The 25,119-nt window shown below is 39.0% G+C and overlaps 1 protein-coding gene across 1 annotated transcript in view; it reads left to right on the forward strand.

Moving 5' to 3' along the window:
* LOC128534119 (NACHT, LRR and PYD domains-containing protein 12-like) overlaps positions 1-25,119 on the forward strand; it is a 483,267-nt gene that overhangs the window by 443,569 nt on the left and 14,579 nt on the right. Inside the window, exon 15 of the mRNA XM_053508420.1 lies at positions 21,579-21,755. Coding sequence (XP_053364395.1) covers positions 21,579-21,755 — 177 coding nt within the window. The remainder of the gene's footprint in view (positions 1-21,578; positions 21,756-25,119) is intronic.

Below are 25,119 nucleotides of genomic sequence, written 5' to 3' on the forward strand. Positions count from 1 at the left end.
TTTTTAAGCCCTTATCTGAACAAGACGAACCCATCAGATCTGTGCTGACAAAGGGAGTCGCTGGCATCGGAAAAACTGTCTCTGTGCAGAAGTTAATTGTGGACTGGGCGGAAGGGAAAGCAAATCAGGACGTCCATCTCATATTTCCACTTCCTTTCAGAGAACTGAATTTGATGGAGGACCAGAAACTGAGTCTGATGGAGCTCCTTCATGTCTTTTTTAAAGAAATAAAAGAAACAGAAATGTTAATTTGGGAAAAGGTTCTGTTTATTTTTGATGGATTGGACGAGTGTCGTTTTCCTCTAGATTTCCAGAACACAGTGAGAGTGTGTGATGTAACTGAATCTGCATCAGTGCCTGTGCTGCTGATAAACCTGATCAAAGGGAATCTGCTTCCCTCTGCTCTCATCTGGATCACCTCCCGACCTGCAGCAGCTGATCAAATCCCCTCTGAGTGTGTCCATCGAGTCACAGAGGTACGAGGGTTCAATGACCCACAGAAGGAGGAGTACTTCAGAAAGAGGATCAGTGATCAGAGCCTGGCCAATAACATCATCACACACCTGAAGTCATTAAGAAGCCTCTACATCATGTGTCACATCCCAGTCTTCTGCTGGATTTCAGCCGCTGTTCTAGAGAGAATGTTGGGTGAAGCAGAGAGAGGAGAGATCCCCAAGACTCTGACTCAAATGTACACACACTTCCTCATCATTCAAATAAACATCATAAGAGAAAAATACTCAAAGAAGCAGAAGAGTGATGAAGAAATGCTTCTTAAACTGGGACAATTGGCTTTTGAGCAGCTGGAGAAAGGGAACCTGATCTTCTATGAGGAAGACCTGAGAGAGTGTGGCATTGATGTGAGAGAAGCAGCAGTGTACTCAGGTGTGTGTACGCAGATCTTCAGAGAGGAGTTTGGGCTTCACCAGAGTAAAGTGTACTGCTTTGTTCATCTGAGCATTCAGGAACATCTCGCAGCTCTGTATGTGCACCTGATGTTCAGGATAGACAATAAAAATGTTCTTGAAAAGAGTCGAGCTTCAAAACAGATGAAGGAAGAAATTACAGTTTTAGGTTTCCACAAGTCTGCTGTAGTTGAAGCTTTAAAAAGTCAGACTGGACATCTGGATCTTTTCCTTCGCTTTCTTCTGGGTCTCTCACTGGAGTCCAATCAGAAACTCTTACAGGTCTTAGTAACACAGACAGGAAGTAGCTCCCAGAGCACAAAGGAAACAGTTAAGTACATTAAGGGGAGGATCAGTAGAGAACGTTCTACAGAGAAATCCATCAATCTGTTCCACTGTCTGAATGAACTGGGTGATAATTCTCTAGAGGAGGAAATCCAACGGTACCTGAAATCTGGAAAACAAAGTGAACTCTCTTCATCACAGTGGTCTGCTCTGGTGTTTGTGTTACTGACCTCAGCACAGGAGCTGGAGGAATTTGACCTGAATAAATATTTCAGTCCAGATAAGATAACAGATGATGTTCTTCTGAAGCTGATGCCTGTGATTGCAGCATCCAGGAAAGCAACGTAAGTAAAGCTGAATATAACTGTTCTACTGTTACAGTGTTGGAGATTGGTAAACTTTAAACACTTCCACAAATACAATATACTGCCAAAAGTATTCGCTCGTCTGCCTTCACATGCACGTGAACTTGAGAAACATCCAATTCTTAATCCATAGGGTTTAATGTGATGTTGTCCCACTCATGGGAGCTATAACAGCTTCAACTCTTCTGGAAAGACTTTCAACAAGAGTGTGTTTATGGGATATTTTTTTTACTATTCTTCTAAAAGTGCTTTTGTGTGATCAGATGTTGGACGAGAAGGCCTGTCTCGTAGTATCTGCTCTAATTCATTCCAGTAGTATTCTATGAGGTTGAGGTCAGCGCTCTGTGCAGGCCAATCAGGTTCTTCCACACTCTTGGATGAGCCTTTATGGATCTTATTTTGTGTACTGGTGCGCAGTCATGTTGGAACAGGTGTGGGGTTGTTTTTCAACGCCTTTCAAAGGAACTCTTAATGCTTCAGCATACCAAGACAATTTGGACAATTTCATGTTCCCAATTTTGTGGGTACAGTTTGGGGATGGTCCCTTCCTGTTCCAACATAACCGGGCACCAGTGCACAAATCAAGTCCTTGAGTCCTGACCTCAACCTGATGAAACACCTTTGGAATGAATTAAAGCGGAGACTGCGAGTGTTGTATAAAACACTCTTGAGTCTCTGGTTTTGTTTCCAGACGATTTCGGCCTTTATTGCTGATCAATAACAGACAGAGCCGATCCATGAAGCAACTAACTCCCTCGTTCATTTCCCACATTATATACTGTATGCTTCAACCCCTGCAATAAAGTCAACTGTACATTTCTTCACATCTCCTCACATCTGGGTCTTATTAGGGTCCCCATTAAGCCCACAATGAAGGTGCCCCACTGTTTAGCCCAATTTTTATATACAGTCACATTCCATAATGCATATGTTAGACACACATGTACAGGTGCATCTCAATAAATTAAAATATCATTGAAAAGTTGATTTATTCAGTAATTTCATTAAAAAAGTGAAAGTCATATTATACAGATTCATTACACACAGATTGATGTATTTTAAGTGTTTATTTCTTTAAATTTTGATGATTATGGCTTATAGGTAATGAAAACCCAAAATTCAGTATCTCAGAAAATTAGAATACAGTGGAACCTTGGATTATCAAAACACATGTAAATCAAAATGAATTTCCTCCATAAGAAATAATGAAAACTCTAATTATTCGTTCCACAACCATAAAAAAATAATACAAAATATAAAGTAAAAATAAAACAAATTAACCTGCAACCTTAACTTAACCTTTAAAAAAAGTAAAGTGTTTGTGCATGTGCTGTGTACTGTATGTGAGGACTACTGTGCTGGACGACTTTCTCACACACACACACACACACACACACACACACACGCGCACACACACACATGTATAAGCTTGCACAGACGTTGACTATATAAGTGAGAGACGCGAATTAAGACCAAACATGTCAAAGTTGAGAAGCATGAGCTACTGCTTCAGGCAGAAATTGTCCCGTGACAAGAAGACAAAGATATGGCCATGTGAAATTGCTAATTCGAATTTGACCTGGGGTGGTGGTAGAGGGAGCAATATTGTGACTCGAAAATAATTATTTGATCCCCTGTAGATTTTGAAAGTTTACCCAAAAGTTTCCAAAGTAATGAACTGTCTATATTTTTATCATCAGGTGTATTTTAAAGGATATACAGTAGACCGAATATTACATAAAAATGTTACATATTACAAAAATGTTATAAATTGAGTCGAATTTCAGTGTAAATTAGTATAAGTATTTGATCCCCTACCAACCAACAGTAATTCTGTCTCCCACAGACTGGTTATGTGCTCAGGTGGGACACATTAATTTAGGAAGGTGTTCTAAAAACTCCTTATCTCTGTCTTACATCAAACCTCATCACCATGGGCAAGACCTCAGAGCTGTCAAAGGGTGTGTGTGTGTGTCTGTGTCTGTGTGTGTGTGCGCACGCATATTTGTGTGTGTGTGTGTGTGTGTGTGTCAGGCTGTGGCAAGTAAAACTTAACTTAGCTTTCAAAAAAAGTTTATTTAATCACAGTTCTTTGATGATTTAGCAATGTCAGGGGCAGTTATGTTTTCACACAGGGCCAGGTGGGTTAGAACAACTTTTTTCCCTTTAATAATTAAAATCATTATTTAAACACTGCATTTATTTCAGGTTATCTTTATGAAATATAAAAATTTGTTTGATAATCTCAATTATTTAAGTGTGACAAATATGCAGAAGAAAAGTCAGGAATGCTCCCTGCACACACACACACACACACACACAACCCCAATTAAATCCATGCTGCTGTTATTGAACTTGTATGACTTTGTACTGTATTTTATTGTATTTTAATGCCAGTTCATAACACTGCATGGATAAGATCTTTGCTACTATCAGTCTGATTCCTAAATAAAATTTTAATATTTATTTATAGTGCTAGGAACAAACGCCACTGTGTCACCATTTTTTATAAATATAGACATTTTTAAGCTCCATCCTGAGCTTAAGCGAGGCATGATGACTGATGGAAATATTTGAATGTTCAATTATTTTGCACCGTATGCATGTTTAGGTCTAGTGTCCCTCTGTGAATATTTTCTGGTGTTTGTACTTTTAGTATTTATGAAATAACAAGCTGCAGTGAAAGATTTGAGGAATTGTTTGATAATTTGCACTAACTTTATTTCATTATGTATTATTTTCTTTCCTTCAGTATCAGGTGTGATGAAGTTGGAGTGAAACGTTGGTCAGCTCTGGTCTCAGCACTCAACTCAGAAACCTCCAATCTGAGAGAACTGCATCTGACTGTGAAAACACTGGATCTGTCCAACAGTAAACTAGGAGACTCAGGAGTAAAGACTCTCTCTGCTGTACTGGAGAATCCTCACAGTAAAGTGGAAAGTCTGAGGTAAAGTCATCTCTGATTTTGATGGGTTTATTGGAAGCCAGTGGGTTTATCACATGCTGAACTTTTCCAGTGTCAAAGTGAAACAACAGATGCATGTGACTGTATTTATTTCAGCTGTTACAACTGACATTTGAAATATTCAACAACAACAAAAATAAATAGTGCCTACCTTACACACCAGCCTAATCACCTAGATGCTCTCCAGCAGCTCCACGTAGGGAAGCAGGTGTGTAGCACAGAACTCTGGGTCAAAAACAATATATCACTATTTATATTCATAAGAACACTCAGGGGCTGATGAACCTCATTAATAGAAAATTCAACAAAAACATGCAGTATTATGTGTAATGCAACAGGCATGCAGGAGCCGTGAAACAAAGAGAATATATGAGAGCAGCAGGGGAAACTTGGACCCTCCAGAAACAGATGAAAAAGAGAAAAAGTATGATATTATATATTGTAGCAGTTTTTTCCACAGGTCTGAAATGCACTTGCGGTGTGTCACGGTGTGCGCCAGTGATAGCATGCACCTAAATCTTTTGTCGCTCCTCGCTCACTCTGTAGGCTCACTAGGTAGGCTAGTAAGGGCACAGCTGGGGGGTTATCACCCTTAATGGATCTCGGGCTTTCTCCATGCTATAAAAAACACCATACAGAGTAGACTCGTGCTTAAAATGCAAATAGTGAAATGCGCTTGCGCTGATGTCATGAACCCCAGTGACTTCGAAGATAAGTACTGAATGCAGCTGTTTGATCTCCACCATAAGGACAGCCGCAAGAGGACTGCACAAGCTCCCGCAGCACATTCACTCTCGCTTAGAGACAGCGTGATTCTGCTGCCGAAGATAAAAAGGCTGCTGTGCTCCACATTAAGGTCCCCCTTCCCAGCCGGAAAGCTGCACAGCCGCTGGAAGTCACACGGGAATCTTGTCTGGAAATCATACCCAAGAGGCAAGCACTTAACAAAGGCTTGGTATCAGTTTGGATTTTATTCACAGGAGTGTGTATTTCACCAAGGTCTTTGTTCTGAAGTTCCATTTATCATCATATTGGTTTTACATATGTGCCATTAGAACTCCACTGACCTTTGCTAGGCCGTTTTGGGAGTTGTAGGCCTTGGATGGCATGTTTGCTGAGTTGCATTGAGGGCATTAGTTGCCAATGTCTGCCTGGATCTGACACTAATGGAATCATGCATGTGTGTACACACAGATAAGACTAAGTATATTTCTCTCATAGGGTGAGTCTACACAGCTTCTCACTTCCTGTTATAATCTCTGTAGACTAATGTCACTAAATATTGTTAATGTTTTGGTTAGTGTTAGTTATACCTTGTGATTGGTGAAGAGAGGAGAGATAGTTCAACATAACAGACATCATATTTATAACAAGTAAACCAAGATTAAAATCTGGTGATGAAGAGTGTCATTGTGTCTCTCTACAGGTTGTATAAGTTTGGCAATCCGTGACAGGGAGGCATTTTAGTGCATAACACCAACTTTACCGCGGTTCATCTCCATTGCTCAAATTTCCCCCTCTTGGTTGGCGACTGCGAGTGACGTCACTCCCCATACAATCACGCCCCACAGTATAGACCCGCCCCTGACGCTGATTAACAGGTTTCTGTGTAACACGTTGGAAATGCAATTGCAAATGGATTAGCGATTGCGTTTGAGTTTTGGCCATCTACACGCGCGACGCAGAGAAAGTGAAAAAGCGTGAAAAATTGATTTTGCTGTTTAAATATGACAGGCTCATGACTTGTAAGACATCGGAAATGCAAATGGACTTTGTGTGTGATTGTCATTGTGCGTTCGCGAAGGCGAAACAGCAAACGGTAATGCAAAGTTTATAATTGCATTTAAATTATGGCACACTTTGTGCGTCCACGTATGGGAAACGCAATTGCAAATTTGCAATTCCTTTTGAATATTGTCCGGGATATCACTCCATAAATGCCACCAACACGTAACTCAAACTTCATTTTAATTTAACACGTACACAGTGTAGGATTACAAATTTGTAAAATGTTAAATCTAGGTTCCAACATAATAGTTTATAAACGGAAAGAGTTATGTACATTGGGTTTTACATTTTGAGGTAAAGATGGTGACATTCTAAGAAGATCAAGTCTGGTAGCCCAGGTGTCTGAGACATTAACCTTTTGTCTTTATGTACTTCCTGACCACTGGGTAGGGTCCCAAGGTAAATCTAATTGGGAATCGTAAGGCCAGGCTGTGCCTTTGTGTCTATGATAGTGTGAAGGTCTGGGTGATACTGTCAGGCTGATTAGATTAGCACCTATTCATTTGAAACACACTGTTATGCTGATGAACTTCCGTTACCAGGCTGATTCCTGTACTACACTATGCTTTGTTTAGATCGTCTCCACCTCTTTTTATCCCTCCCCCTTAAAAAGTATAAACTCTCCAGAGCGGAGATTTAGTCAGACTTGGCTACAGTGAAAGTGACTACAGCGACGCACAGCGAGTTCTCAATGAGTTAATTTTTAGCAATCAACGGTTAATTGTTAAACATTTTATATCTATGTGTTTATTTTTCTATTTATGTTTATGTTTTGCTGGCTAAATACATTTTAGGCAGAGATGTCTGCTCGGTCTTGGTAATTTGTTTTAAAACCCCCAATTCTGTGAATTCCCCCAGCAGCGAAACCGGTTTGATGACTTCACACCTGTTGTAAAGGTGAGATGGGGGATTACAGTAACTGTGGGTGCGCTTCACCTCGGAGCGCGCTGTCGCGTTGTATTCAAAGAATAGACTAAAACAAAATCATGTTTGCTTCAGTATTGGAAGCAATATTGTATTAGGCTAACTTTATTTAAGATTATACACTTTTGTATTCTTTGTTCACACACGTGGGCATCTTTAAATTTTTAGATATTGACCCTTTCTTAATGCAGCGGATTTTCTGAGCAAATTAATAATAATTTCCATGAATGAAAAGCAGGAAGAAGAAAAGGTTACGCGAAAATAAGAAAAAGCTTTAGAGGTAAATGCTGTGAAATGCTTCAAATGAACAGATTCTGCCTATAACAGGTCAGGGACAGTGAGGCTGGACTCAGCAGCCCATCACATCCCACATCATAATACACTGGCTCATTAAAGTGGAGATAAATTTAAAAAACTACTTACTATAAAAATATAACACAATACAAAAACGTAAAACAAAGTTTCACTTAACATATATTGGGTCATATTTGTAAAACAAAGAAAAGAATAATAAGTCAAACAACATATAAAACTACAATATTTTCAGTGACCAGTAGCACCAGTCTCACAGAGAGCCAGAAGGCTTATAAACAGTTTGACAGCAAAATTAGACATTTTGTCAGTATTGTGATTTTTTAAATTTATTTATGTATTTCAAAAGATGCAAGACAATACTGCCAAAATGTATCATTTACATGCTGTTAGAAAATATTCTTTGCATTGTCTCTTATTGAGTCACAAGGGTGGTAAAAAGCTATTCATATCATTCAAAGTTATTCATTTCAGTGTAAAGTTAGTATGATTTTGAAAGTGCTTTAACTTCACCTGGCACAGTTTAATCCCAGTGGAACAATCTGACTACATGTGCAGTGCCATAAAAAAAAGTATTTGCCCCTTCCTGATTTATTTTTTCTTTGCATATTTGTCACCCTTGTAGTGGATGTCCAGGGCCACTTTTTGGTCCCAGTCCGCCCCTGGCAATAACGAATGGAGAAAGCGCAGTCAAAGCCCGGGGATTCTGCGTTCCGCGGGGGGCCAGTCGTGAATAGCTGACACTCAGTGACAGCCAATGAAATTGAAGCATTTTTGCCGCTTTCCATGTGGTGTGGCGTTGCTTAAATAATAGTATAAAATCGTCCAGACGCTGGTTCGAATCCCGCTCTGGGTGAAAATGTACTGTAATAATTTTGAATCCTTTTACACTTTTTGCTTATGATAATCATTAAATTATAGCAACTGTGAGGTGAGTGCTAATGTGTTTCATAGCTTAAGAAAAAAAAAATTCTCAATTGCAAACATGCATTTACTTGTGCATAACTTGATAATGTAATGGCTATATCGTGGCATTTTAGCGCATAACATATTATACGTATGTACGTATTACATATTATACATCTTTGTAGTCCTTTTGCACACACGCGCGGGTGCGTTATAATAATAATAATAATAAATTCGGAGAACTACTACTACTAATAATAATAATTCTAAATGAAAATGAAGAATAAATACATATCAGTTTGAGCTTGACACGTTTATGAGCTCTGTCGCTTGCTGTCAATAGGCGCCTAAGAGACATAACATTTTTCGGCCTCAGTAGACACACAATACTTTAGACTGAAACACGACTGCCTCCTACAGGTAATGAAGGGCATTTTCACAGCTTGCCGCGCGCAGCCGCGACAAGTCGTGGGATCCCTTTTCCGAAAACGTGCGTTTTTAAAGGCCAGATCTGTACTAGCACTTCGCTATGGAAGATGCGCATCAGCATATGAATCAGTAAAGTCTCAGATTAGAGTTATACAGTGTATATGTATGTATACCTAAGATAATTGTGTAAGTAAAACCCCCCCTCAAAAACTGCATTTAGAACCAGTTGAGTTACCCCTTCCCTTCCTCACAGTGGTTCGGCCCACTGCCTGATTTCCCAGTTCAAGTCAGGTGTGTGGCTGCAGCTCAATTAATGTTAAAGTAACACGACAAACACCGTTTCCCATGCAGTGTTTTATTTCTGACTACTTGGCATAATGTTAACATTAACGGCCACAATTAACATATTGTTTAGCTGTGCATTTACTAAATGAGCACTGTGCTACGTCCGAACTGACACCACTGTATGTTTTTGTATAATCAATATCTATCCTGTTCGAAGTGTCTTAATTAATTTTAAATACAATTTTAAACCTTTTTTTTATTCCTTGTTTTTATTGTTGATAATTTTTTATGATAGTTTTACTTTCTTTATGTAAACCAATTTGAATTTCCATTATGTATAAAATGTGCTACAGTATAAATAAACTTGCCTTGCCTTGGCTTGCTTGCAGTGTCAGATAAAATGACAGAGAAAAGAAAAATGGACATAAGATCATTTTTCAGTGCACCTAAACGTCAAGTAAGTACAATAAGTTCACATATTAAGGCAATTTGGCTTTAAGAATGGGTGCTTATGAAAATGCTAATGTCACAATATCAATCACAGGCAAGAGAGACAGAAATTATTGAGGGACAGGTAGACCAGGGTCAATCAGATGTACAGTGTCAGGTAAGTGTGGTGCTTTTTTGAAGGGATAATGACAGATATTTTGTTTTTTTTGGGTAAACAATTTCTTTAATGTTTTCGGAGTTCTGCAGATGAACATCACAGGCTCACCAATTTACAGTATAATCTTTCAATTTAATAAGTGTAATGTAAACAAGCTAGTTATTATGAGTATGGAAAACATCTTTTCCTGCATTTTTTCTGCTTCAGGAGTCAGTCTGTTCTGAGACAGTGAGAGTAGAGGAAGGGGCAGATTCAGAACCAGGTAGGGAGCCGGAGACAGCGGAACAAAGAGATGATATTGCCAGCACCAGCACAGGGAGCACAGTTTTTAGTTTAGATCTCAGTGCCTGCACAAAGCCGTACCAACCACCTTCCCAGTGTATCGAAAAACAAATACTTTCAAATAGGTCACAGACATTTTAAGAGAAATGGTATCAAGACTTTCCATGGCTACATTACAGTCCATCAGTGAAAGGGGTCTTATGTTTTTACTGCAGCAAAGGTGTTTCAAACCAGTCCTCTTTAGGTCATAGACCTGATGCTGCTTTCGTTAGTACAGGCTTTAGAAATTGGAAGAAAGCCATTAAAAAATTTACAGCTAACCAGACCTCTCAAGCCCACCAACATTATGTGACTGTGACTGCACATCAGCCAAACCCAATCAGCGCCCAGTTATCTAGTGCATGGCGTAAACAGCAGGAGGTGGCAAGACATTGCTTGAGGAAAATTGTTAGCTCTGTGCGGCATGTGGCAAGGCAGTGACAATCTTTAAGAGGCCATACTGAAGAAAGTGAAAATCTCTATCAGCTCATAAAACTTAGGGCAGAAGGGGATGATCCAGTTTTATAAGAATGGTTAACAGATCGTGCCACTGCATATGTAAGCCCTAAACCACAGAATGAAATCCTGAACATTATGGCCAATACAATAATTTGAGGGATTGCAAGTGAGATTAGGTCTCCAGCCCTTGTTCAGTTTTCTGTAATAGTTTATGGGACCCAGGATATTTCTGGTATTGAGCAGGAAAGTGTCTGACTGCGCTATGTGTTCCATGACCTTATGCCACACGAGGAGTTTATCGGGTTGTACAGTTTATTAAAGACAACAGGCCAAGGCATTGCAAAAATGGTTACTGATGTGTTGTTGAGGCTTAATCTGCCAATGTCTGCTTTACGTGGGCAAAGTTACGATGGTGCCTCCAACATGGCAGGAAAGTACAGTGGTGCACAGGCAGTAGTGAGGGAGCAGCAGCCATTTGCCCTCTATGTGCATTGTGGGGCACATTGTGTCAATTTAATCACACAGGCTGGCTGCTCAGTCTCCCCAATGATCCGGGACTGCATTTCTTGAGTCCATCAGTTAGGCATCATTTTCAACCAGTCAGGAAAATTTAAGAAACATAGTTACCTCTGAAAATGAACCACACTGAAACCTCTATGTCCAACCAGGTGGACTGTGCGTAATTCTGCTATAATAGCTGTGCTAGGGCAGTATGAGCGGGTCCTTGTTAGTCTAGAAGAGATGGCAAAAAGTGTGTCTAGGAAAGCTTCAACTGCTAGTAGCTTATTTGAGCACTTCAGTAAAGGTAAGACTGTGTTGGGTCTTACACTTGCTTCTGCTTTTGTTGGAGAACTTGAGTGCCTAAACATTTCACTGCAGAAGACGACCCAGGCTGTCTCTGGTATGCAGGATGCAGTAGATTGTGTACGATCCTACCTTCAGGAAAAGAGGAATGACAAGAGCTATCCTGAATTGAACGAGAAAGCTACAACATTTTTTAAACTCCATCGAATTAGTTGACCCTATTGAGACAGCAAATTCAAGGCGTTTTGCTGGCAAAGCAGTGGACCATTACAGGGCAGAGTTCTTCAAAGTATTGGATTGTGTGAAGGTTCAGTTTGGTGAGCGTTTCAACCAAGACAGTCTAAAGTCTCTGCAAAGCTTAGAGAATGACTTTTTTACTGGATTGTTAACTCATTCAGTAGATAAGTACCCTGAGTTGCACAGAGGTACTCTTGCAGTACAGTTTCCTCTCTTTCACCAGAAATTCTCCTATAGCAGCAGTAAAGAGGCAGCAGAGATCCTAAGGGGAATGCTTGTGAAGGTGCGTGGGTTGTTTGACTAAGTTGAGGTCCTTGTCAGAATTTTGTTGGTGGTTCCAGTGTCCTCATGTGAAGCTGAGAGGAGCTTCAGTGCCTTGCGGAGACTAAAGACGTGGCTACGGGCTACTATGGGCCAAGACAGACTTAACAGTCTGTTAGTCTGCAATGTGCACAAAGACAAGCTTGACAACCTTATCATAAACAACATATGCCAAGAGTTTGTGGGGCCCAGTGATACCAGGAAAAACACATTTGGTGCTTTTGTTTAATGTCCATTCATCAATGTAAGTTTGCTTTAAATTGCAGATTTATTTATTTTTTATTTTATGTTGTTTACATAGAGCACTTACTGTAAATTTATTATTTACTAATTGGTTTTGTTACAAAACATTACTTATTTTATATATCTTTTTTACAATAACAGTCATGTTTAAATTTTGTTGTATGTTGATGGCTTGACTGTAAACAACATTAACAATGCAGTGAATAGTTTTGAAGTAAAATCTGCTTTGTCATTGAACCTGAGAAAAACTTTGGAAATAACCATAATGGCTCAGTCTCCATGCTACAATATATCATATCTTTATAAGTACAATGTGACTGTATTATTTGTGTCCCCTTCAAAAATTGCTCATGAGAAATTTTATTTTTATTGCCCCCCCCTACTGTTAAATGGAATTTACGCTCATGCACACACACACACGTTCTCTCGGCTTTATAGCCCCCACCCACCTCCACCCGGCTTTAAACACACAGAAACTCCGCTCTCTCGCGATTCAACAGTAAGGTGCTGTTTAATTTGTTGTTGTTTTACTTTACAGCAGTGATTTCGCTCGTATGCGCTCACGCGAGTGTGACTAGAGATGTTCCTTGCTCATTTTTAAACGGTTAATTTTTAAACTGTTTTAAAAACTGTCTTTCCGTTAAAGTGTGCACACACACACACACACACACACACACACACAGGGCATGCGTGCACAAATGGAAACACTTATCTGTCGGGATTTATTTTTACTTTTTTTTTTCAATGTAAATGCAGGTTAAATTTTTTTTTTTTACTTTATATTTTGTGTTAATTATTTTTATGTATTTATTTTTTTGGGCTATAAAATGAATAATTTAAGTTTCCCATTATTTCCTATTATTCCTTCTGGAACGAATTATGCTCGTAATGCGAGGTTCCACTGTATTTGATTTCTTTGATGATTGTATGCAAAGATTCGTCCTTGTCTGTTGTTGCTAGGGAATGCTGTTAATTTTAGAAAGCCTTTGGTTAGATATAAATAACATTCATAAATTTCATTAGACACAGTAAAGTCACCAGTCAGCTGCTCCAATGAAATTTCGGTATCTGGAATAAAAGAGAAAGTTGTTTAATGGCATCACACATGATCATAATTTGTTTATGGCCTTCCAGTGCACTTTTCCTGTTAATTAAATTAAAATTAATTGTAAAGCAATATACTGTAGGTTTGTTTAAACAGAAATGCAGTTATACAACATGGAGGACATGAATCGTTGTCACATATAATCTGTACAAATGTTTGTCATGTTAGGTGTGTCAGGGGGAATACTGGTCAAAGTCAGTCAGTCGGTTTTGTCTGAATCAGAAGTGGGATGCTGCTCTCAAGCAGATTCTCATACTTAATTTCGATCACACGGCGCGTTCAACGCTGCGCAATTTGGTTTCCAGCTTGTGCCAATAGTTGGTTATTCCCCAATAAGGATTTAATTACTTTGCACTTTGCTACTATTGGATGTTAGGTCCTCATCTCCTCCTTTCGCTTTATCAGTTTGCAGTTTCCCTCCTTCTTTTTCTGTACTTATTTTGAGGACTCTCGTGTAATGGTTCAAATGATACCACGTGGTTCTGCCTTCCACCTGAACTGCTGTTGGAATAGCTGCTACGACTTTGTAGGACCCCCTCCTGGGCTTGTGCGCTTCCTTCTGAACATTTGTAGATACATCTGGTCTCCTGAAAAAACTGGGCATGGAGCATCTGCCTCCTCTCTGGGCTTTTTCCTGCACATACTATAGATTACTGTATACAGTATATTGTAGTTAGTTTCCTCATTTGCAATTGACGGACGCTACAATATAACAAAGGCTTGGGTCGACCCATAAGCGATTCATGTGGGTTAAGTAAGTGTTTGTTAGTTTGCATGCAATAACTCACTAGCGTAAGAGGTAAAGCATCAACCCAGTTAAGGTTAGTACTTTTACAGATTTTGTTAGTTTGCCTTTGAGTGTTCCATTAATTTTTTCAATTTTTTTATATTGTTTCAGTATCTGCCATCATCCATCCACTTCTATTTCCTCTTACTGGAAAATGCTAAACATCTTTCATTTACATACCACTATGACACACTACGCTGTCTCTTTGATTCAACATTCATATACTCACCTTCTGTCTACTGGTAGCCATACAGAACTATATTAAGGCTAAATGAACTTCCACACTTACACTGGTTACTGAGCAACACTCTTTTATTTAAATGTCTATAACATCTTTTGACCTTAGAGAAAGAACCAGTATCAATATAAACATGTCAGGGCAAGGACGTTTGTGGAATTAGACATACAAATCTGGATCAATAACTTATTGGTGAACAGGGGCTTTGTATTAGTCAATCTTTAAACAAAATATAAACTGCACTAAATATAAATTAAATATAAAAATGTGGCACGCCTCGCCCCTTTTCCTCTGTCCTTGGTGCTGAACTGCCGTTTGGTGCAGAAATTTATGTGACCATTATAAGAGGTGTACAGTCCCCCATCACACTTGTTACACATGTGGTACCAAAATAGTCTGTTAATATGAAAGGCATGTGTTGCCGAACTCTGTCTTTACTCGATCACATACACATTGACTGATACATCACTCTATCTAACTGTACTCTATTGACCTTACACTGCTCAATAATGCTACTATATAGAGGCTGCAAATAGAATTGCATTACCTATAATTTCTGCTGAAAACTCACTACTGTACAAAACTTAAGCACTCAGGACTGCACTACTCAGAATTGTTGCATGTATTGTATATCATGATTTATCTCATTCCACTCTCAATAACAAATTGCACACATGTATATACCCTTCTCACCCGCAGTATCATAACCCTGGTATACGATATGTTCCTTCATGGCACCTACATATCATTGCACTCTTTGCACATAACTCTTCTCTGCGAATTGATAACATATGCATATTATTTCATTATGTTATACAATGTCTTCCCTTATTGCAGTGTATATAATCCTACCCATGGACAGTTTACGTGTGTACAGTTTACATATGCAAGTTATTTTATCAGAGCATACAGCATCTTTCTCATTGTAAATAAATATAAATTATTTGCTTATTTGAACTCATTATATTTACATTCCTTACTGTATACTGTTTATATAAGCGATTTATAAAATGCACTTCTGGTTTAATGCTAACTGTATTTTGTTGCCTAGTACCTACATGTGCAGTGACAATAGAGCTGAATCTAAGCTAATCTAATGTATAAACTGCTCCTGTGTCTCCTAACCTGGGTGTGGTTTTCCCATCTACTTCAATATGTAGTATAGGCTCCAAACTTGGAAAAAAAAGTCAACTACAGGTAACACGAGAATCAACTCAGGAATCACTTTTTAATTCTTGTGTCTGACAGCTTTGCAGGTTACCATACCATACCACTTTATTTCTAAAGCACTTTGACCAAAGTGCTGTACAAAGAGTCAACATTTAGGCCATAAAACAGCAGGGTGTTTATAATAAAACATTACATTGACAAAGTAATTTAATAATTAAAAAAATATTAATAAAATGATGGTAAGAAGAAAAAGAAACAACTACAAGCATACACACAATTACACAACAGGTTACACAACAATTGTTTAAAGTGGATTCAACTAAGCGGTCGATATCCTTAAATGAAAAAACACAAAAAAGATACATCACTTTTTCTGATAAATAATAGTTAAATCACTAGTTCTAATAAAAAATAGTTAAATACAGTGTAAACAAATACAACAACAAAATTATTTAACTAAGTTTTACATAGACTATTCCATGATTTTTTTTTTTTTTTGTGAAAACATGTAAACACTTAAACAAAAATCAGGGCATAACATAAAAGTTATTGCTTTTCTCTTGTAATGAGCACTATAGTAATTAAATTAAATGTCAAGTAATTCAGATTCAAGTGATAATCAGTCCTTCGTATAAAATAAATATGCTTTATTATCATATCATCAGTGTCCCTGAGATGACCAACAGCCGATGAGCTTCCCCGTCTCACATGTTACTGACTGCAGTCTCTTCACTCACACACAGGTTTTTATACTCAGACCTTGTACTGTTACATTATACACTCAACAAAAATATAAACGCAACACCTTTGTTTCTGCTCCGATTTTTCATGAGATGGACTTAAAGATCTAAAATTCATTCCAGATACACAATATTACCATTTCTCTCAAACATTGTTCACAAATCAGTCTAAATGCATTGAATGTTTATTTCTCCACCATAAGCCGTCTCCAAAGGCGTTTCAGAGAATATGGCAGTACATCCAACCGGCCTCACAACTGCAGACCACATGTAACCACACCAGCCCAGGACCTCCACATCCAGCAGGTTCACCTTCAAGATCGTCTTAGACCAGCCACTCAGACAGCTGCTGAAACAATTGGTTTGCATAACCAAACAATTTCTGCACAAACTGTCAGAAACCGTCTCAGGGAAGCTCAACTGCATGCTCGTCGTCCTCATCGGGGTCTTCACCTGACTCCAGCTCGTCGCCGTAACAGACTTGCGTGGGCAAATGCTCACATTCGATGGCGTCTGGCACGTTGGAGAGGTGTTCTCTTCACGGATGAATCTCGGTTTACATTGTTCAGGGCAGATGGCAGACAGCGTTTTGTGGCGTCGTGTGGGTGATCGCTTTGCTGATGTCAATGTTGTGGATCGAGTGGCCCATGGTGGTGGTGGGGTTATGGTATGGGCAGGCATCTGTTATGGACGAAGAACACAGGTACATTTTATTGATGGCATTTTGAATGCACAGAGATACTGTGATGAGATCCTGAGGCCCATTGTTGTGCCATACATCCATGAACATCACCTCATGTTTCAGCAAGATAATGCACGGCCCCATGTTGCAAGGATCTGTACACAGTTCTTGGAAGCTGAAAATGTCCCAGTTCTTGCATGGCCAGCATACTCACCGGACATGTCACCCGTTGAGCATGTTTGGGATGTGCTTGACCGGCGTATACGACAGCGTGTACCAGTTCCCACTAATATCCAACAACTTCGCACAGCCATTGAAGAGGAGTGGACCAACATTCCACAGGCCACAATTGACAATCTGATGAACTCTATGCGAAGAAGATGTGTTGCACTGCATGAGGCAAATGGTGGTCACACCAGATACTGACCGGTTCTGAGTCCCCAGACCCCCAAAAAAGCAAAAAAACTGCACATTCCAGGGTGGTCTTTTATTGTAGGCAGTATAAGGTACACCTGTGCACTACTCATAATGTCAGATCAGCATCTTGATGTGGCACACCTGTGAGGTTGGATGGATTATCTCAGCAAAGCAGAAGTGCTCACTATCACACATTTAGACTGATTTGTGAACAATGTTTGAGAGAAATGGTAATATTGTGTATATGGAATGAATTTTAGATCTTTAAGTCCATCTCATGAAAAATCGGAGCAGAAACAAAGGTGTTGCGTTTATATTTTTGTTGTGTGTAGTTACTTAGGGGTAGAGACTGTGCGGTGGTGATTCTCTGTCACAGATGGCGCTTGTATGTTGAGTCGGTACCTTTGCTCCATTTGTGACTGTGAGGTGGGGCATACTGTGATGTCATGACTTCAGCTTCACCATTTTATTTATTTTAGCTTCACAACATGTGCTGGTACCGATTGGAAAGACCTTCTTACACCCTACTGGTATAATTCTGACACTATTTATAAGATGTTATCCAGATGGTTTTGTCTGCATGAATTTCCTGTTTACAGACTAGTGATGGCTGACATGCTATCTGTATCAAGCTTCTCTAGTCCTAGGCATTTTGCTTTAGTGTCCCCTGTCCAACAGACTTCTTAATCTTCGACAGACATCATTATAAACCATCTAGCGTTACAAAGGTAAGCATAATATAGTTTTCCGACTACGTACACAGTTTGCAACTAGACAATCACCTTAATGCATTGTTTATTATAAACGGGCGATTAGGGATTATATAGAGACAAATGTACATAGAGAAGAAGCCATAACCATGTTCTATGAGAGTATAAGTTAACTTATACTCATAACTTATAACTTATAACTTATAAGAGTCCATTATTGTTCCAGTCCCAAAGAAACCTCATCCTGCTTCCCTCAATGATTAGCGCCCTGTAGCCCTCACTTCAGTAGTGATGAAGTGCTTTGAATGCCTGGTCAGAGACTTCATCATTTCTTCACTACCAGACACACTGGACCCACTACAGTTTGCATACCGTCCAAACCGTTCCACGGACGATGCAATCTCACATCTCCTCCACACATCTCTCACTCACCTGGACACTCGGAGGGGGAATTATGTGAAAATGCTCTTCATCGACTACAGCTCTGCATTTAATACCATAATTCCCTCCAAACTCACCACCAAGCTGGAGCACCTGGGACTCAGCTCATCCATGTGTCAGTGGATCTCCAATTTTCTGACTGGCAGACCACAGGCAGTAAGGATGGGCGGCCATGTCTCAGCCTCCATCACTCTCAGTACTGGAGCCCCCCAGGGTTGTGTTCTGAGCCCCCTGCTGTACTCTCTGTACACCTCTGACTGCGTGGCCACTACCAACTCCACCACCGTCATCAAGTTTGCTGACGATACTGTCGTGGTGGGCCTGATCACCAACAACGATGAGACGGCCTACCTGGAGGAGGTTGGAAATCTGGAGAACTGGTGCCAGAGAAACAATCTCCTCCTGAACGTCAGCAAGACAAAGGAGCTGATAGTGGACTTCAGTACAAAGCAGGAGAGGAACTACCAGACCCCCATCATTAACAGGAGCCCAGTGGAAAGAGTGGACAGCTTCAGATACCTCGGTGTTCACATCACGCAGGACCTGACATGGTCCTGTCACATCAACACCGTGGTAAAAAAGGCCCGGCAGCGTCTGTACCACCTCAGACGCTTGAGAGACTTTAGACTGCCCTCCAAGGTGCTCAGGAATTTCTACTCCTGCACCATAGAGAGCATCCTGACGGGAAACATCACGACCTGGTTCGGGAACAGCACCATGCAGGACAGACGAGCTCTACAGAGGGTGGTGCGATCAGCTGAGCGCATCATCCGCATCAAGCTCCCTGACCTGCACTCAATCTACACCAAGCGGTGCTGGACCAAGGCCAGGAAGGTCGTGAAGGACCTCAGCCACCCCAACAATGGACTGTTTACTCTGTTGCGGTCTGGGAAGCGATTCCGCTCCCTGAGGGCCAACACAGAGAGACTGAGGAGGAGCTTCTTCCCGCAGGCGATAAGGTCTCTCAACCACATCACTAGGCAAAACTAACACAATATTTTTACAATTCTCACAATCAATCAATCAATCTTTATACATCCATGGACACTATGGACAACTCCACGCACATCACATCTACACTACATGTTCACGTTTACATTCTGGACCATTACACAAAGTCACTTTAATAACCATTGCACAAAGTCACTTTTTCTATGCATACTTGCTCAAAATTATAGTTCTATGTATACAATATATTTCTATTTTTCAGGTTCTATTTTTTCTAGTTAAATTTTTATTTAAATTTTTTATCATATTTCTTCTATTGATATTTATTACTTATAAGTTTTAATTCTCTTTTTAAGGTCACTGGCGGTCGTGTAAGCATTTCACTAGGAGTGATTTCAATAGGGGCATGTTATTGTAATAAATGAAAAGAAAACCACTGGGCGGCTCTTTATCATTGTAAAGTGGTTGTGTACGCACTCTCCTAACACACAGTTCAGTCCAAACAGCTTAAAAAAGTGCATGTAGGCCTGTATGACCCCTTTAATGGCATTTCCTCAACTTCTACCTGTATGGCTGCTACTGGAGATGTTTTGAAGTATTAAAGTACTTTTAAATGAAGCTTTAAAGTAAGTTTTAAATGAAGATAAGACGTAACCAGCTTGTTTGTCTGCCCAAGTGAAAAAAAAAAAAATACTAAGTTTATTAAATCCTAGCGTGCCATGGCATCCTTAAGTTTATTTGCAGCCAGACTAATGACCAGTATATGTAAAGCTTGCTATTTTGGAACAATTAATTTAACTTTTACTAATTGTACTAAGTGTATTTATAGTTCTCAAAATTTACGTGTGTAGGAATGTATGTAAAAATGAGGACAAAAAATTTAATAAAATCACTATAGAAAACACAATGTGTTTAATAAATAATAATTGAATACAGACAAGGCTGATCCTGTGTAGATGCCCATCTTTGGTAGATGCTAACAAATATTACTGAGTATACACATGTGGCAATGTGGCAAATTCAATCATTCATTCAAAACAAACAAGATGTCAGAAACCCGATTGCTAAATTCAATTCAATTCAATTCAATTTTATTTATATGGCGCTTTTAACAATGGTCATTGTCCCAAAGCAGCTTCACAAGAAAAAAATGAAAGATTTTTTTTTTTTTTTTTTAAGAAAGAAAAGAAAAGAAAATATTTGGAAGTGTGTATGTGTGAGAAAAATGTGTCTAGATAATAATTAAATGAATGAATGATGAATGATAAATTGCTATGAAATTGAGGTGGCTCTGTGTCCACCATGATGGTTGTTTTAAAAATAATTATCATGAAGTCTCAGGTCACGTGACCTCTGCCATGGAAGGGAGGTTGGGCCAAATAAGCATACTAAACGTACAGGTTGCACAAAACAATTTTCAAAAATGCATTTTATAGATGGGTGCTCAAGGCCAAGACAATAACTGTATCACTCATCATCTTTATGAATATTCTTATTATTTGTTTGCTTGTATAGTCTGAATAAATCTTTAAAGTATATGGCTGTGTGTACTAACATGCATACCTGACATAGTGATAAAGGAAATTAAAGTATATCATTAATGTATTACAAGTACATTACAACAATTTTATTGTTAAAACACACGAGTAATATACCATGAATATATTCTTATAGCAGCAGCAGCCTCCTGTTGTAGATAAATGAACTTGAGCGTACACGAGTTTCAACATGCAAAAACGAGCTTGAGTTTGCACGTGAGGTGCCCTGTGTCACGTACATCAAAAGAACAAAAGACATTAACATGTAATAGATAGAAATATAAGAAAACCTTACACATCAACTCCACAAGCTCTGTACAGATATGATTATAATAATGGATATATTTAGAATGAATGAATTTCCACCTGTTTCTAAAAAGAGGACAAAATGTGGAAAACTAAGGAATTTTTTAATTAAAGGTTCACACTTTCATTGTGTTAATCGTGCAGCAATATACTGTAAATATACACACATATACAAAATATAAGACTCAGTATGATCAGTTTTAATTACATTATTAATTAGAATAAACAGGTGATGTCATTCTGAATAAAACCAATTTTACAAACACATCAGCTTTAAATTAGGTCCTAAATGAAGATTAAAACCTGGTGATGAAGAGTGTGTCATTGTGTCTCTCTACAGGTTGTGGTCTTGTGGTGTCTCAGATGAAGGCTGTGCTGCTCTGACTTCAGCTCTGAGATCAAACCCCTCACACCTGAGAGAACTGAATCTGTCTAATAATAATAATGTAGGAGACTCAGGAGTGAAGTGTCTCTGTGCTGTACTGGAGAATCCTCACTGTAAACTGGAGACACTGAGGTAAGATCATCTCTCTGAGAGTCACATGACCTGCTCCTCAGTAAGACACATTCTCTAATAGTGAGACTGAAGCAGAAGTTTTAGGTTGATCATCAATGTCCTGAGGAGGAAGATTGTTTCTTTTCACTGCACACTGATGATTTGTCACAGAGTCTTTGGGTCAGATGTACGTATGTGTTTACATGGTTTTGGATTATTATTCTTGTGATGTGTGATGAGTTTGTCCTTTATTTTTTGTTTTAGACTTACATCTATTGGTGGAGTTAATAGTTTCCATGGTGGGTGCTGTATAGTGCCACAGTGGGACTGATATCAAGCTTCTCTAGTCGTAGGCATTTTGCTTTGGTGTCCCCTGTCCAACAGATTGGATTTGTTGTGTCCCAGCACTCTTTGAGGTGGCCTTCATTGGGTACTCTTTGTTACGCTTCTGCAGATTTACCCAGTATGCCAACATTAGCTTTATTCTTCTGATTGTTAATGGCATTTCCCCAACTTCTACCTGTATAACTGCTACTTTAAAGGTCCCACAACAGACTCTCGGGGTTTGAGATTGCATTATGTCAAATTGCTTTAGGTTAAACTCTGCTGCGGACATACAATATACGATACGCAGCCATAGTCTAGTGATGCTCTTATGAGTTCAAAAAAAACATTTAAACATTTCAAAGTACTTAACATGTCGACAGAGGGTCAGCGCCTGTGTCTAGTGGCAACAGTGGCCTCAGGTTAATGACGTAGTTAGTCCTTTATCTTCTTGGTGTTTACTGGCGGTTGGCATCCACTATGTTGCATTACCACCACCTTTTGGTCTTGATCTCCCTCCACTTTCTTTCATTTTAAATCCTCTTTTCTAGTCCCATCTTTGGCAGGCGCTAATGAATATTAATGAGTATGCAAATGTGACAAGGTATCAACAAACGAGATGTTTTTCTTGCCAGATTCTGTAAAACGCTTACGTCTTTGTTGCGAGTTGCCTCTGTGTCCACCATGATGGTTGTTTTGAAGAAAATTATAATGATGGTTTAGGTGACATGAAATGGAGGTTGGGCCTAATTAGCATACTAATAGTTCAGGCTGCACAAAAAAAAATAATAATAATTATAGATAGATGCGCAAGGCCAATACAATAATGGTATCACTCAATAATTTTATGAATATTTTCCTTATTAATTGTGTGCTTATATAGTCAGAATCACTCTTTAAAGTATATGGCTGTGTCACGTACATACTGTACCTGACACATTACATAAGGAAATTAAAGTATATCTGTAATGTATTACACTTAATATATTATATATTATAATATTATTTTTTTTATTATAAACTTGTCTGAAAAAAGCATTGAGCATTTGACTGAATCATTGTTAAACATGAAGTGAAGTACATAAGATTTAGCACTAACACATTAGACAATACATTCTATAGTTTAAACTATGAACTTAATTTCAAACTACCTAACAAAAATCATGACATTTTACAAACACATCAGCTTTAAACTAAGTCTTAAATGAAGATTGAAATCTGGTGATGAAGAGTGTGTCATTGTGTCTCTCTACAGGTTGCGTGGTTGTGATGTGTCATATGAAGGCTGTGCTGCTCTGACTTCAGCTCTGAGATCAAACCCCTCACACCTGAGAGAACTGAATCTGTCCTTGAATAAAGTAGGAGACTCAGGAGTGAAGTGTCTCTGTGCTGTACTGGAGAATCCTGACTGTAAACTGGAGACACTGTGGTAAGATCATCTCTCTGAGAGTCACATGACCTGCTCCTCAGTAAGACACATTCTCTAATAGTGAGACTGAAGCAGAAGTTTTAGGTTGATCATCAATGTCCTGAGGAGGAAGATTGTTTCTTTTCACTGCACACTGATGATTTGTCACAGAGTCTTTGGGTCAGATGTACGTATGTGAGAAGCTGCAGAGCAAAACATGACTTGATGTGACTGCAGTGTGTCTGAAATGACTGTGAAATTTACTAAAACACTGTAACTAATCACACAAACTGCACCTGGGACACAAACTAAATGCACTGTGTGTGAGCTGTAGGGTTTAAAAGCAGCAGGGAAATGCAAATGAGAAACATTTTATTGGTCTTAAAGCTGAAATAATGTTTATTTTGTCAGTGAACATTCGTCTCCATCTAACTGCTATAAACAGGGTTGCCAGATCTGTATAATAGAAGCAGTATTAAAACCATGCAGTATTTATTAATAGTCCTCTCATGGAGCTCTTAAATAGTAATAAGCTCTTTTGTATTATTTTACTTTTTATAAATAAAAAATATCTATAAATAAACTCACTGACTCAAATACACTCATACAGTAACACAGAGTTGAAGTTGAGAACAGGATCAATAGGTGTGTGTATGAGAGGAGATCACAGTGCATGATCACTACTGTATGTTTAATATAGAGAATGTGGAGTTACATCACACTGTTTTTATACCGTGTTGCTTTTTGGGAAGTCACTATCATCTTTGGTTTTAATGCTGATCGGTTGCCATGGTGATTTCTGACACAGATGTGTTGAGAGTGACACAGAGTTCAGAGCGGCTTGTTATTGTTCTTAGATTTGTGACATGGTGTTTTCTTTCGAGATGAAGAAGAGTAAACCTAAAGTAAAGGGACCTTACTGGGAGAAGTTAAATGTCGGTGCCAAGCAGAGATATTTTGAGGAACTTTTAGAGATCAAAAACATTGATCCGTATGACCTGGTAGCTGAAGAGTGGATGAAAGACGCAGACACACAACCCCTTCTCACACACACTGACATTTTAATTACCTGGTTGTGTGACATGTCTGAGAAGCACAGGAGACACATAGGGTTCACTGTCCATCGTCTCTCATCATCATCATCATCACACTTTGTTTCTATCTGCAACTCGTCCTAAACCATTTATCATTTTGACCAAACCTTCACAGAGCCTTTATTAGGAAGCATACAGTAGATGTGCCCTAGCTTAGTTTATTTTTAGACGTAGCTCGTTCAGTGGACAGGTGACACGTCTTCCTTAAAAGACCCCTAAATTGTTTTGGAATAAGTTCTTACACTTTACAAGAAAAACTAACGAGTGTTAAAACTACAAGTCACTGGAAATTCATTAACAATTCTGCAGTGTCTGTGTGTAAGATCTACTGATCCACAAACCAGTGAAATTTGAGAGCACAGTCGTACTTACTAAGTTAAGGTGACACTCTGCTTTTGAACTGGTCTGTTAGTAGAGCTGTCTGATTAATAGTTAGTATCGATTAATTCGAATCCATGGTTTATGTTGATGTTAAAAAATGAAAATCGATTTTACAGTTTCACTTTGGTATTACACCGCGAGCTTCTGTAGTTCTGCGACACCCTTGTGGGAAATATGA

The sequence above is a fragment of the Clarias gariepinus genome, chromosome 12 (genome assembly GCF_024256425.1).
Source record: "Clarias gariepinus isolate MV-2021 ecotype Netherlands chromosome 12, CGAR_prim_01v2, whole genome shotgun sequence".
Lineage (NCBI taxonomy): Eukaryota > Metazoa > Chordata > Actinopteri > Siluriformes > Clariidae > Clarias > Clarias gariepinus.